The sequence below is a fragment of the Lemur catta genome, chromosome 3 (genome assembly GCF_020740605.2).
Source record: "Lemur catta isolate mLemCat1 chromosome 3, mLemCat1.pri, whole genome shotgun sequence".
NCBI classification, from domain to species: domain Eukaryota; kingdom Metazoa; phylum Chordata; class Mammalia; order Primates; family Lemuridae; genus Lemur; species Lemur catta.
This window is the reverse complement of record NC_059130.1, coordinates 23,971,603-23,985,630: the sequence shown is the minus strand read 5'-3', so window position 1 is coordinate 23,985,630 and position 14,028 is coordinate 23,971,603. Positions and strand designations below refer to the sequence as shown.

Below are 14,028 nucleotides of genomic sequence, written 5' to 3'. Positions count from 1 at the left end.
CTCAGAAAGTTCCCTTGTAGTAAGAAAATCTGTTCACCATCAGGTACACCAAAGGTATGGAGTCTCTGTATTTGGGGCAGAGGGTGTTGGACCACATGCAGAATTAGGGTTAGGTACACTTTGGATTCAGCAGCCCAGGCTTTCCCCCAGGGAGAGGTCTCACTTCAAGGAAGAACCTCTTCATGCAGTCATATCACAGCTCTACACTTCTTTTTTTTTTTAATTTTTAATTTTTTTTGCCTCATGCTCTCGCTGTCTGACACACTGTCTCAGCAGCATGGCTCGACTCCAAGCCCGTACATTAGCGCGAGGGGTCACAGTGGCAGTGAGAACGATGATCTCCAAAAACTCCTCTCTCCTGATCCACTCACTCGAGGAGTTAATCTCTCCAGCGCCGGCTCGGAGTCCCTCCCTCTCCCGCCTGGGACTCCGCCCCTCTCCCCTCTCCGCGGTCCTGGAGGGCTTACCCTGTAGGGGGCGGCCCCAGCCGAATTGCTCCGCCGGGCGGAGCTGCGGCTGCAGCGTCCGGCTGCCCGACCGAGCCCCAGGCGTGCAGACTGCCGGAGCCGCGCCGGCCCCCTCCCCCGCCTCCCCCGCCCGCCCTCTGCGCCTCCCGAGCCCTCTCCCCACTCCCCGCCACTGTCCTGGTAAGTCCCGCTCCCCGCACCGAACTTTTGTGCTGGCGAGTTTGAGTCCGGCGGCCGGACCGCGAGCTACATTGTAGTTGCGGGGGAGGGGGGGAGGGGGGTGAAGGATCGAGAATAGCCCCCTGGAACTGAGCTGTTCACGACTCCATGGCTTCCTTAAAATGGATCAGAGCTCACCCATTTCCCGAGTTGGTAGAACTCTGGTTTTAGTTGGCTAAACTTGTAGAGATGGAGATGAGGGTATTCGCTCCAACTTCGCTGCCCCCTCCCCCATTTCTCCGAGATCTAGCAGTTCCCGATACTTTCCCTCCATCTTTCAAGTGTCTTGGGATCCCTAAAAGCTCATCCCCTCCCAACTCTGGCGTGGCAAAGCCCCCCTTCCCTAGGCACTTCGGGCCCGCCTCCTCCCCGTTAGCCTCGGGGACCCCGCGATCTCTGGGGCCGTACACTCCCCCGTCCTGCCAACCGGCCGAAGACGTGTAGCAGCCGGGTCCGGCTGTGGAGGGAGGGGCTCAGGCTGGGGCTTGTCCGGAGCCAGGCGGGCGGGGCCGAGAAGGGGAGGTATAGGGGGCCGGACGGGGCGGAGCAGGCGGCATTTGCGGCCGGCGCCGGGGTGGAGAGTTGTGCGCCGGTCCCTGGGCCTGAGCTCGGGCTCCGGCTCGGGCGCCTGCGATGTCTCAAGATGGCGGAGCTGGGCGAATTAAAGGTATCGGCCCCCTCCCCCATGCCCATCTGGACTGAGCCAGGCGGTACGCCGAGTCCGGGAAGCGACCTAGACTGGGTGCCGAGGGATCGGTGGGCGCAGACGACGTGGCAGGGACTGGCTGCCGAGGATGGGAACGAAGCGCCTGTGGGCGAGGAAGGGGCTGCGGAGGGGCCCCGGGGGCGGGGCTGCGGGGCAGATGTAGGGGTGGGGCCGAGGGGAATTGCCGCTGCCGGGGGCCGGGGCGCAAGGGGCGGGGACCAGGGGTAGAAGTCGGATTTAGTAGTAGGGGCAGTTGTAGGGGTAGGGCCGGGGGCGTCAAAGCTGCTGTAGAGGCATAGGGGGCGGGTCGATCGAAGACCAAGAGATGCGACAGTTGGGGGCAGATGTAGGGATGGGACTTGGGGGCAGATGTAGGGGAGGCTGCTGAGAGGATAGAGGGTTTGGGGCTGCGCTTGGGACCCGAGCCTTGGGAAGTACCAGTAGGCGGCTGAGATATAGGGGGCGGGGCTGTGCGGGCGGATACCTCGAGGGGTGGGGCCGCAGCATCCTGGAGGCAGAGAGGAAGGTCCTGCCTTAGTGAATTACAGTCTTTAGGAGGAGGCAGGAGTGTGAAACTATGGGATAGAAAGGAGGGAAGTTACAGGCAAAGCTAATGGAGAAATGAAGACAAGACGGAAGAGATAAGGATGAGGAGAACGGTAGAGGAGCAAGTTTTTCATCACATTCCTCAAAGGGGGTCCGAGACAAAGCCCCCTATGAGGGAAGGAATTGTGGCATGCTAGCAAGGCCCGCCCATGACAAGGTCTCCTAGAGATTCACAGAAGGGAGTCCTTTAAGCAGAGAGTTCTCCTCCCACTGCCACACAGAGTGCTGAGGGTAAGCACATCCGAGGACATCTCACAGAACCTTAAACCACTGGGTTCATTCCCCTGCCTCCTGGACTTGTTCTGCCCTTTGAAATGGAGGCCCAGTCCTGGGAAGGCTGGAGGACCAGTCACTGGGCCCAGCTACTTTTAGAGGAGCTTGAGATCCTGTGTCTTGGTTTCGGGGGCCTTCTCCTCATTCTTCCAGGCCTCTGTTTAGAACTTTGCCCTCTCCTCCCCAACCTTGCAGGGGTGTATATGTGGGTGGATCACTTATTTTCCTTGTGTAGGAGACAAGCTGGATAATAGTTCCTGGCAGATGGTGTAAACAGGCAGGATACCTGGACTTAGTGATTCACTGTTACCCCCACCCCCCAGTTTTGGTCCTGTTTCCCTCTCAGAAAAATAGGACTCAGGGAGGGTGGTTATGTAAATGATGCCAAGAAAGGATTTGGGGGAATTATGAGCATTGAACCCAGACCACAAAAGCTTCAGAGGCTTGTGGAAAATAGCTGAGGTAGATTGAGGTGGTTGGGAGGGATGGGCTTTGGGGCACAATCCTCAGCCACTTGGCCCCCTTCTTCCCTGTGGGGCTATCTGGCCTGAATCTTCTCTTTTCTTCCTTCTTCTCCCTGTCTTCTGTCCTCTTTCCAAGAGGCTGGGATGGGTCTGAGAGTCTGAGAAAGAGCAGAAGAGGAGATAAGCAGCTTAAAGGAGAGTCCAGGCTAGAGGCAGGGATGGATGTAGGAGGCTGTCGTGGACTCAGATGTGTCTGTGGATGGCTTGCTGTCTGCCATTCCCTGCCCCAACTCTGGTCAACTTCCAGGTATGGGGAGATAGGGTTGCTCAAGCTCTGAGGGGTCATGGTGCTAAAATGGGACTGAGACGTACCTTTGTCTGGGTCAGCTGCCTGGCAGTCATTCACTAGCTGCAAAGCATCTTTCTGATCAGTGCTGGAGGGAGAGAGGCACTGCCCTCCTGGTAGCTCAGCCCATGTCCTTGGCAGGACAGGCCTGCGAGCAAGGTAGGATTCTCAGTCTTCTCTGTTCTTCTATACAGCACATGGTGATGAGTTTCCGGGTGTCTGAGCTCCAGGTGCTTCTCGGCTTTGCTGGCCGAAACAAGAGTGGACGCAAACACGAACTCCTGGCCAAGGCTCTGCACCTCCTCAAGTCCAGCTGTGCCCCCAGTGTCCAGATGAAGATCAAAGAGCTTTACCGCCGACGCTTTCCCCGGAAGACCCTGGGGCCCTCTGATCTCTCCCTACTCTCTCTGCCGCCCGGCACCTCTCCCGTAGGCTCCCCTGGTCCACTAGCTCCCATTCCCCCGGCCCTTTTGGCCCCTGGCACTCTGCTGGGCCCCAAGCGTGAGGTGGACATGCACCCCCCCTTGCCCCAGCCTGTGCACCCGGATGTCACCATGAAACCATTGCCTTTCTATGAAGTCTACGGGGAGCTCATCCGGCCCACGACCCTTGGTATGGCTCTTTGCAGTCCCTTAGTCTTCTTGGACTCCATGCCTCTTCCCCAAGCCTTTCTTAGGCTTAAAGCTGTGGGATCAGTAATCTAGGATGGGGGCAACTTCCATGGCTGCCTGTGCATGGGCTTGGGAATAACTGCCCCTTTGTGTCCTCAGCATCCACTTCTAGCCAGCGGTTTGAGGAAGCGCACTTTACCTTTGCCCTCACACCCCAGCAAGTGCAGCAGATTCTTACATCCAGGTACATCTGTTTCAGTCCTCCTGCCTCTTCCCTGGGTGGTTACCCCTGGACTCTGCTCTCTGACTTTCTTCTCTTCTGTTCTGCCCTGTTCTCTTTCTTCTCCATCCTCCTATACCTGCTTGTCTCTCGTTCTTTGGTATGTCTTCTCTCTGTCCCCTAGAAATCCAACTTTCCATCTCTGTCCATTCACCTCTGCCTTGTGGGGGCCACATGCTGACATCTCTCCTTCTCCCTCCATTACAGAGAGGTTCTGCCAGGAGCCAAATGTGATTATACCATACAGGTGCAGTTAAGGTGAGTTGATCCTCCATCCCCTGCTGGGTTCCCACTGCAGGTGGGAGTGAAATAGGGGCCTGACAGGTATTTTTAGGAGATATCCCTGCTCTGCCACTGCCCACCCCAGCCCTAGGACTCTTGTTGGATGCTGAAAGCTATAGACATCCATGACTGATTTTCTGGGGTTCCCTGCCTCTCTGCCAGATTCAACTCAAGCAACTTCCGTCCTTTCATCCTTTCATCTCTCCAGGTTCTGTCTCTGTGAGACCAGCTGTCCCCAGGAGGATTATTTCCCCCCCAACCTCTTTGTCAAGGTCAATGGGAAACTGTGCCCCCTGCCGGTAAATGCTCTTCCCTTCTTCTGGCAGTAACTCCTTCCCATTTCAATTCATAAATATTAACTACAAACCTATTATGAAAGAGACATGCCTAGCACAGTGCCTGGCACAAAGTAGGTGTTCAGTTTACTAATTGAGTCAATATAATCAGCCCTATATTAAGATAGGGCTGAACAAAGTTTCTGTGAGAACCCAGAAGAGGGACATTAGTTCAACCCAAAGGTTCAGGAAAGACTTCTTAGAAGTCATGGCCCCAGAGCTGAGAGTTAGAAGAAGTGAGGCATCACTCTGCCTCCTCCTCAGGGACTCAGTGAGTGGGTTCTTATTTCCTTGGTCAATAAATAAGCTCTCCTTTCTCCCCAGGAGTGAACCCCACACACAGCCCTAGACAGTGCCCCAGTTTTGTGAGTCACCGAATGGGTCCCCATCCCCCTGGTCAGTAAGTGAGCTGGCCTTCCCTCCAGGGAGTGAGTAACTTGAGACAAGATATCTTTTGTTGTTAGAGCAGAGCCCCTTCCCAGAGCTCTCCACTGACCGGTCCCTCCCTTCCCCAGGGTTACCTCCCCCCCACCAAGAATGGGGCTGAGCCCAAGAGGCCCAGCCGCCCCATCAACATCACACCCCTGGCTCGACTCTCAGCCACTGTTCCCAACACCATCGTGGTCAATTGGTCATCTGAGTTCGGACGGGTGAGCACAGCTAAAGCATGGTGCCTGGAAAAGCCTGCGGAGAGTGAAGGGGAATCATCTAGAGTCCTGGGTTGGGGAATTGTCTTCTTTATGGGTCTCTCTGCCTTTACCCACTGTCTCTGGTCCTCATGGGACAAAAGTGGGTGGTGGTGGTATGAGAAGCAGAGCTAATTGTCTCCCCCCACCTCCAAGTAGAATTACTCCTTGTCTGTGTACCTGGTGAGGCAGTTGACTGCAGGGACCCTTCTACAAAAACTCAGAGCAAAGGGTATCCGGAACCCAGACCACTCCCGGGCACTGAGTGAGTAACATCCTTCCTCCCTGGCCCTGTCTGGATCCAAGTCTTCCTGGCCCTCAAGCCTTCATAATCAAACCTATACCCTTCTTGTGACAACTTGCTTCCCCTCTCACATGAGCCCCAACCGTCCCCTATATCCCTTACCAGTCCGCACGGTTGAAGTCAGACCACTCCCAGGCAGTGAGCGACACTCTTGCATTCCCAATCATATATCTGCTTTGCACCTCACAGACCCTAACTGCAGCCCTGCTAGTATGTGGGTTCTCTGGATTAGAAAGAGTCTTTAGGATCATCTAATCTAACCCTCACATGATGTTTCTAGATCATCTCTAATATAGCCAAAGTGTCACCCAGCTATGTTTAAGCATCTTCAGGGATGGGGAAATCTCTCCCCGACACCCAGGCTTCATAATCCAGATCCCAGACCACCTCCATGTAACATCCCATTAGCCCCCGAAGACTCTACCCTCATGCCTGTCAGCCAGAGCCATCTGCTTCTGGCCTTACCAACTCCTGGGCTTCCTCCAGCCTTGCTGACCCCATGGCTCTGCCTCACTCTTGTTTCAGTCAAGGAAAAATTGACTGCTGACCCTGACAGTGAGGTGGCCACTACGAGTCTCCGAGTGTCACTCATGTGCCCGGTGGGTACAGGGGAAAAAGGGAAGGGGGAGAGGGTTGGATTAAATCTCTGGACTCAGGGGTTCCTAGGGATACTAGAATGAGGTTTTTTGGGATCACACCAGAGTGGAGACTCTGACTAGAGAACTTGCCTGTCCTCAGCTAGGGAAGATGCGCCTGACTGTCCCTTGTCGTGCCCTCACCTGCGCCCACCTGCAGAGCTTCGATGCTGCCCTTTATCTACAGATGAATGAGAAGAAGCCAACGTGGACATGTCCTGTGTGTGACAAGAAGGCTCCCTATGAATCTCTTATCATTGATGGGTAGGACCATTTTGCTTTCCCTTACCTAGGACATCCACTAGGACCCCCTTTTCATTTAAATGGCTTATTTCCCCCTGCATGAACCCTATGTGTCCCCTTTACCAATTCATATATATATTTATGACATCATTAAGAATTTAGTATATAGGCCGGGTGCGGTGGCTCACGCCTGTAATCCTAGCACTCTGAGAGGCCGAGGCGGGTGGATCGCTCGAGGTCAGGAGTTCGAGACCAGCCTGAGCAAGAGTGAGACCCCCATCTCTACCAAAAATAGAAAGAAATGATTTGGACAGCTAAAAATCTATATAGAAAAAATTAGCTGGGCACGGTGGTGCATGCCTGTAGTCTCAGCTACTCGGGAGGCTGAGGCAGTAGGATCGCTTAAGCCCAGGAGTTTGAGGTTGCTGTGAGCTAGGCTGATGCCACGGCACTCACTCTAGCCCGGGCGACAAAGCAAAAGAATTTAGTATATACAAGACATCGTCCTGAGACTTTGCATGCATTGTGTCATTGAATCCTTATAACCCTATCATTGGCAAGTGGTAGTCTCACACAGAAAAAAGATGAAGAAAAAAAACAGCCCTATGAGATAGGTACTATCATTACAGATAAAGAAACTGAGGCCTAGAGAGATTGAGTCTTGTTCAAGTTTATATTTAGTAAGTGGCAGAGCCAACGTATTGAACTGTTATAATATGTTGCCTATAACAACTACCTGACCTCCCACTGAAAATAGCAATGAAGTTCTTTTGAGGGCCTGGGTGTTCTGATCTAGCTAGTCTTATCCCCTTTCCAGAGCCTATATTATGGTTCTTGTTCCCAGTTACTTTTTTGAGATGGTTTATGGAGTTCTGTATCTCTGTTTCTTCTGTCTTGTTCCTTGTCCTACATGTAACAGGTGCTCAGATTGTATTAATTTAAAACCTAGCCCTTAAAGTTTGCAGAGTTCTTTTACATACCTTATGTTGTTCGATTCCAACTCAGAGAGGTCCAGTAGGGTGGATAATGTCCCTGTTTTACAGATGAGGACGCTGAGGTGCAGGAAGGTGAGTCAGAACTCTCTGGTTACTGTTCCAGCCATCTCCCAGCTCCGTGAATTCCCATTTCTCCCCTCCCCCAGTTTATTCATGGAGATTCTTAATTCCTGTTCGGATTGTGATGAGATCCAGTTCATGGAAGATGGATCCTGGTGCCCAATGAAACCCAAGAAGGAGGCATCTGAGGTTTGCCCCCCGCCAGGGTATGGGCTGGATGGTGAGTGACCCCCTGTTCCCCAGCTGAGCTCAATCTTGGATGACCTCTTCTCTGAGACACAGTCTTCTTAACCACCCGCAGGCCTCCAGTACAGCCCAGCCCAAGAGGGAAATCCATCAGAGAATAAGAAGAAGGTTGAAGTTATTGACTTGACAATAGAAAGCTCATCAGATGAGGAAGATCTGCCTCCGACCAAGAAACACTGTTCTGTCACGTCAGCTGCCATCCCAGCCCTACCTGGAAGCAAAGGGTATGAGAGAATAGGCTAAATCTATAGCAAAAGGGACAGGAGAAGAAGTCAGGAATGATTTGTGATCATTGGGCAAACCCTGGGGCAAGGGAAAGGTGGAGGGGACAGAGAAGGAACCTGGGAAGCTGAGCTGGGTGAGGGCATCGGTAGTTCACTAGCTGCTCCATCTCCTCTCTACTCAGAGTCTTGACGTCTGGTCACCAGTCATCCTCGGTGCTGCGGAGCCCTGCTATGGGCACGTTGGGCGGGGATTTCTTGTCCGGTCTACCACTACCTGAGTACCCGCCTGCCTTCCCTCTGGGGGCAGACATCCAAGGTATGACACTGATCATAACGTGGGCTGTGTGCTGCCACACCCTCCCCAGAACCACATCAGAACCCCTGCTCCTTTTCAAAGCCACCTGGTTTTCCTGCAAGGGGCCACAGTCCAAGGAACTTCTTTGTCTTTTAGCAGTAAAGGGTCAGATAGGAGGTTGATTTTGATTTTTCTTTTCCTGCCAGGTTTAGATTTATTTTCTTTCCTTCAGACTGAGAGCCAGGTAAGTAGTTCCTTCTCCTCCTGAAGATCTCAGGTCTCTGAAGCTTCCTTTCTAGGCACTGATAGGACCACTCCTCTCTGATTTTCCCGGGGACCTAGATCTGCTTTTCTGTGAGGGGTTGGGGGCGTGTGAGCAGCTTGTTTCCCTCCTCAGCCCCACTGATACTTCCTCGGATTCCCGCCTGTGTCTTCCTAGGTCCCCTGTTACTGTTTTGTCTCCAGATTTTTTTGTATAGTTCTGCCCCTGCCTACTCACCCCCAACATATGCCCTTGTGCACTTAGAGCATCATGCCTGTCCCAACTGGACATTCCGCACATTTCAGACACTCACAAGGCTAAGAACTTAGCAAGCTGGAGGGGCTCTCTCAAGGCAGAGAAAAGGGGTGGGGTGTGGGAAAGTAGGGGAAAGAGAGAAAGGCTCTCCTGCCTCTCAGAGACTACCCTGGGATCCATAGGGGTTGATATTTCTGAGATGAGCGATTGGGACGTGGGTAAAGGATAAGATCTTAAACTACGCCCTTGATTCCTCCCAGCACTATGGTCCCTCCGTCATCACCTCGCTAGATGAACAGGATGCCCTTGGCCACTTCTTCCAGTACCGGGGGACCCCTTCCCACTTTCTGGGCCCACTGGCCCCCACGTTGGGGACCTCCCACCGCAGCTCCACTCCAGCACCCCCTCCTGGCCGTGTCAGCAGCATTGTGGCCCCTGGGGGGGCCTTGAGGGAGGGGCATGGAGGACCCCTGCCCTCAGGTCCCTCTTTGACTGGCTGTCGGTCAGACATCATCTCCCTGGACTGAGTTCTTGGATTATGGAAACTTCACTGCCGCCAACACTGAGAAAGTATGCTGTGGAGTCCCGACCCCTGGCTACTCCGATCCCTTGGGGGCTTTGGCCAAAGGCCAGACCTTCATGGACAACCTACTTTTGGCCCTCATCTCTGCCTGACAAGGCCAGCACCCAAAGGGTTAATATTTAACCTCTTTTTAAGGACATTGGGGTCTATTTTTGGAAATGTTCTTTAGATGGTGGCACATTCCTTTGGACATGTTAACTTAGGCAGTGGGAGGCAAATGGGATGGGATGTGAATTGGAGGAAGGGCTGAATCCTCAGCCTTGACTTTGTCTAGAGCCTTTTGGGGAAGGGGCCCTTCTCTTGTTCCTCAGATACCCTCTCTTCCCATCCCCAAATCCATGGCTCTGTTTCTTCCCTACATCCATTTTCTCTTCATGTCCATTCCGTTCCCTTTGGCCACACAGACAGATGGAGAAACTGAGACAGGCTGTTTCAGAGATGGACAGAGAACTTTATTTTGGGTTGTGGATTTTTTGTACATAAACAAGAAAAACCAAAATACTCCAAAGATGACTTCCTTTGCCTCCTGCTTCCAGTATGATGAGGAGGAGATAAGGCCTTAGCCATGATCCCCAGGGGTTTGGGAGCAGGGCCCGGCCTATTGCCTGGGTCTCTATTTATATATTTAAGTTCACGATGTTTCTTATGCCAACAGGCCAGGATCTAAGCTTCTAGAGGCCCATGGCCCTGTGGTTAGGCCTGGCTCATTCTGCACCTTTCTGGGGAGATGGGCAAACCCTTGTGCCCTCCTTCCCAATCTCCTTTTTCAGGCTTCTCCATAGCCTAGGATCTATGTTGTAATTTTACTTTTTATTCCCAAAGTTGTAGCAAAGTTCTCACCCATAATAAAGATTGTGAATGTTCTGTGTCATGGAGGTGGACTAGGGAAGGGATTATGTACTTCATTTCCCAGACCCCTGGTTTGGGGAAAGAGGGTCCATGTTCTGTTCTTCCTTTGCTGGTCTGGGTCCATGTAAGCTCCACTTTCACATGATAGGGGTGTTACACTGAGGATTTCCAAGAGCAGTTGTTATTTTTTCCTTCCTCTCCCCCATGCCCATAAAAACACTAGACCATTCCAGCCCAATGCTGTGGAGCTCTCAAGTCATTCCTCACCTTTACCTGCCTAGATGTTGCAGCCAGAGCCCGAGGGCAAACTTGGTTCCAGTGCTGACCCTCTCTTTGTCCTCTGCTATGGGTGGGGTCGTCCGCAGCAGTGTGGACATGGGCAGGACCGAAGGTCGGGCTCTTCCATCCTCCTCTAGTTCCACTGCACTGCATAATGACAACTCTGGTCTGGGCTGTGCCTTGTAGTTCACTAAGGACTTCCATATGTTAGGTCATCTAATCTTCCCAACTACCACAGGATGTGGGTGGATGGGTGTTAACCTCATTTTACAGAAAGGAAACAGCTTCATGGAAGGTTAAATGACTTTTCCCTATGGGAGAGCTGAGACTCAAACCTAGATCTTCAGTGCTAGCCAGTTAGAGCAGGAACCCTTGGAGTTTGATGGTTGGTGTCTTGGATCTCATGTGCACTTATTTATCAGCTGACCAACTCCCTAAATTTTCCCCACAACACAAAATTTCATCCTGAGGAGACAGAAACTGAACTTCTCAATGTGTATATCTTGGTGTGCTGGAGGCTCAGGGAGAAGCTTTTACTTACAGGACAGAGGGTGGTAGGTCCTCTGGGGGAAGTCTGGGTATCTCTGTCCCATCCTCCGTGGCAGCCACTGCAGCTGCTACATCTGGTCCCAGCCACATAAAGGCGCTCACCTCACTTGGGTTTGGTTGGATCCTGGCCTGGGGTCAGACATGTTGATCCTCAGTCATGGCATTTCCCTGGGAGGCCTGTTCTTGATCACAGCCTATCCGCAGGTGGAATGGAGTCGGGTAGGGGAAAAGGCTACTGGGTGTTCTTGGTTACCTCTGACACCTGCCCCCTTCCTTAATCACAATCAGAACCATGTTGCTTGGGCTCCCCTGGGCCCCATTTCCTCCCTTCACTGCTAGCCCCACCTGCAGCTGCTGCTGTGACTCCTGGGAGATCACAAGTAGGTAGAGAACAATGTGATGGTATTTGGGGAAACCCCAGCTCAGTCTAGGAGGGTAGGCAGACTAAGAGAAGAAAACAGCAAAAGTGAGAATTTCCTGTCTCTTTTTGAGACTTTGTCAACATAGCTGGCCAAAAGCTGAGGACATGGATGGTAGAGATGGTGCAGCAGGGACATGGGGGAGGGTTGTGGATCTGGGGACTCCAAACCACCTATACGCCCCTGTTTTCCCCAGGGCCAAGGAAGGTAGGGGCTGATCTACAGACTTTGGAGGGTAGTTGAGGTCTCTTGGTTAAATAGGAAGGGCCTTCTCCCAGGTCCCTGTCTCACCTCCCATAACCCCAGAGGGACCCAAGAGAACTGGCCCTGGGGTAGCTGTAGTCCAGTCTCCTCCCAAAGCTCTCGAAGCCCTCCATCCAGCAGCTGGGAGTCAGAGAAGGCGGGTCAGAGTGGCCAATGCCTGACTCCCAAGTCCTTTTGTTTGCCCCTTCCTCAGCCCACACCCACGGTGGTCCCAGACATGAGTCCCTTGGCTCAGGGTGAGGTGCAGGTTGGGTCAGCTGACTGGTTACCTCCTCATGGAGTTCCACATGCCCACCTGAAACAACAGTGGGATCAAAAGGTGAATGGTGGTGGTCTTGACCTGGGACCCTCACTCGCTGTTTACACTCCAGTGGACACAGATGTAGCTGCAGCCCCTTGTGATTGCGAACATGCCACATTACCGGGCCCACTTGTCTATCCTGAGACTGGGACTAGCTTTGCGGGAAGAAAGGGCAAGTTTCCTTCCTGGACCTGGGGCCTTGTCCCCAGAGTACTCACCTGGGGGTACCCAGAGGTTGGGGTAAATGCTGAGGGTGCGAGTCCTCCGGGTTAACAAAACAGTCCGGTCACTGGACTGCAGGATGATGGCCACGCCCAGATCCACGCCTCGATCTGCGGGCAGCGGGGCCCCGGGGGCCTTGGGCTGCTGGTTGAAGGCCGCAAAAGGGCAGAAAGCTGGTCGCTGGCGGGAGGGAGTCACCTGGGTAAGGCTTCTGAAGGGGGCAGGAGTGGGTGGGCGGGACCTTCAAATATTGGGCGACACCGTGCGTGGGGAGGCGGCCGCGTCGGGGCGATTGGCCGGGCCCCCTGGTTTCTCGCCGCCAGTTTCCACCCGATCCCAGTCCCTTTCCCGCCCTTCACTTCCCCTGCCCCCGCGCTGGGCCCCCTTTTCCTGACCTGGAGCGGAAGCCTAGCCGAGGCGCTTGGGAATGGCCTGTCCGAGAGGACGAGCTGTCCTCGCTTCAGGCTGCAGTACATGGGCCACGGCCCCGGCCCTGACCCGGCGCCCAGGAGGCCACACACGCTCTGTACGAAGCTCACCGACTCCGGACGCCCGGACAGGAGCAGTAGCACACGCGTCGCGGCCATAACGCGGCCCTGAGGTCGCTGCGGCCCGCTTGGTGCCCTCTGGTGGCGGGTGGAAGCCGAGTTTCAGAACGTCTCCAGGAAATACAGGCAGAACTCTTGTGGATGATCCACGGATGTAATGTTAACGACAAAGAATACCTCTAGTTCTTCAGGTCCCCTTTTCTTTCATTCTTCTCTGTTTAGGACAATGATTCCCAGACCGAATGATTCTGGGCTTACATGTCACCTCCTACCGGCCCTAGGCTGAACTGTAAGCACCCCTCCACAGCACTTTGCACACCTATTACAGAAGGTATTATCCCCCAATTAGTTCATTACATCTGTCTCCAAGCTGGACACCCAAGAAACATTTTTTGACACCACCTTCCCTTCTTTCATTTCATTCAAATGACAAACAAATGCTGCAGATTCTACCTCCTTAAACTTTCTCAAATCTATGTCTCTCCATCTCTCCAGCCTCCAGTGCCCTAGTTCAAGCCTTCTTTACATTCTGCCTGAAATATATGCACGTCTCCAAATAGTTCTGCCCTAACCAATTGATTCTCTACGGCCAGAGTGATCTTTCTAAAGTACAAATCTGATTATACTGCTTCCCACTGCTCTCAGGATAAGACGAACTCCTTAGGACAGTGCAGCCAGGACCCACCAGTCTTTGCCCTGTCTCTTTAGCACCAATTCTGGCCCATAGCCTACTTTCTAGTCATACCCTATTTGTAGTTTCCCCAAGAAACAGGCTGCTCCCCTCTGGGATTCTTCTCCCCTGTAAAATATTTTTTTTTTCTTTTTAAAACATACTTGCTATTTTAAATTGATACATAATAGATGTACAGATTTTCAGGGCACGTGATAATTTTATATATTCATATAATCAAATCAGGGTAATTGATTGGGATATGCACCACTCTAAATATTTTATCATTTTTTCTTTTCTTTTCTTTATTTTCCTTTTATAGACAGGGTCTTGCTCTCTCTCCTAGGCTGGAGTGCAGTGGCACAATCATAGCTCACTGTAACCTGGAACTCCTGGGCTCAAGTATCTTTTCTTTATGCTAGGAACATTCAGATTATTCTTTTAGTTATTTTAAAATGTACAATAGATTAATTGTTAACTATAGTCACCCTACTGATCTATTTTTTTTTTTTTTTGAGACAGTCGTACTCTGTTGCCAGGGCTAGAGTGC

The 14,028-nt window shown here is 52.6% G+C and overlaps 2 protein-coding genes across 9 annotated transcripts; one reads left to right on the top strand and one right to left on the bottom strand.

Annotated features, from left to right (window-relative positions):
- Positions 1 to 500: 500 nt before the first annotated feature.
- Positions 501 to 10,241, top strand: PIAS3 (protein inhibitor of activated STAT 3). 4 transcript variants are annotated; one of them, XM_045544862.1, is made up of 14 exons: positions 501 to 647; positions 3,276 to 3,693; positions 3,852 to 3,936; positions 4,180 to 4,230; positions 4,463 to 4,553; positions 5,105 to 5,239; positions 5,435 to 5,540; positions 6,105 to 6,178; positions 6,318 to 6,478; positions 7,599 to 7,732; positions 7,814 to 7,982; positions 8,165 to 8,298; positions 8,484 to 8,521; positions 9,055 to 10,241. In XM_045544862.1, the coding sequence occupies exons 2-14, from the start codon at positions 3,279 to 3,281 to the stop codon at positions 9,319 to 9,321; spliced, it is 1,860 nt and encodes a 619-aa protein (XP_045400818.1). In that variant the 5' UTR covers positions 501 to 647; positions 3,276 to 3,278; the 3' UTR covers positions 9,322 to 10,241. The 4 variants fall into 4 exon arrangements, with proteins under 4 accessions (XP_045400818.1, XP_045400819.1, XP_045400817.1 ...); XM_045544863.1 differs by lacking the exon at positions 501 to 647 and adding an exon at positions 1,107 to 1,353 and having other exon boundaries at positions 6,375 to 6,478; XM_045544861.1 differs by lacking the exon at positions 501 to 647 and adding an exon at positions 1,107 to 1,353.
- NUDT17 (nudix hydrolase 17) lies at positions 9,808 to 12,866 on the bottom strand. 5 transcript variants are annotated; one of them, XM_045544865.1, is made up of 8 exons: positions 12,656 to 12,866; positions 12,257 to 12,440; positions 12,007 to 12,032; positions 11,765 to 11,857; positions 11,400 to 11,498; positions 11,047 to 11,183; positions 10,500 to 10,652; positions 9,808 to 10,384 (listed from the first exon to the last, which is right to left on the bottom strand). In XM_045544865.1, exons 1-8 carry the CDS (start codon positions 12,845 to 12,847, stop codon positions 10,246 to 10,248), a joined length of 1,023 nt encoding a protein of 340 aa, XP_045400821.1. In that variant the 5' UTR covers positions 12,848 to 12,866; the 3' UTR covers positions 9,808 to 10,245. The 5 variants fall into 5 exon arrangements, with proteins under 5 accessions (XP_045400821.1, XP_045400822.1, XP_045400823.1 ...); XM_045544866.1 differs by having other exon boundaries at positions 12,257 to 12,401; XM_045544869.1 differs by having other exon boundaries at positions 10,294 to 10,384; positions 10,494 to 10,652.
- Positions 12,867 to 14,028: the final 1,162 nt, after the last annotated feature.

Bases quoted from the DNA above. Each gene is read 5' to 3' on its own strand.
- NUDT17 (XM_045544865.1), bottom strand. From the start codon at position 12,847: ATGGCCGCGACGCGTGTGCTACTGCTCCTGTCCGGGCGTCCGGAGTCG. The intron at 12,441-12,655 runs GTCAGGAAAAGG...CCCTCCCGCCAG, and splicing joins CGGCTAGGCTTCCGCTCCAG to CGACCAGCTTTCTGCCCTTT. The intron at 10,385-10,499 runs GTAAAGGTGAGG...GGAAATCCTCAG, and splicing joins TGGCTGCAACATCTAGGCAG to TGTAACACCCCTATCATGTG.
- PIAS3 (XM_045544861.1), top strand. From the start codon at position 1,330: ATGGCGGAGCTGGGCGAATTAAAG. The intron at 4,231-4,462 runs GTGAGTTGATCC...TCATCTCTCCAG, and splicing joins ACCATACAGGTGCAGTTAAG to GTTCTGTCTCTGTGAGACCA. The intron at 6,479-7,598 runs GTAGGACCATTT...CCCCTCCCCCAG, and splicing joins GAATCTCTTATCATTGATGG to TTTATTCATGGAGATTCTTA.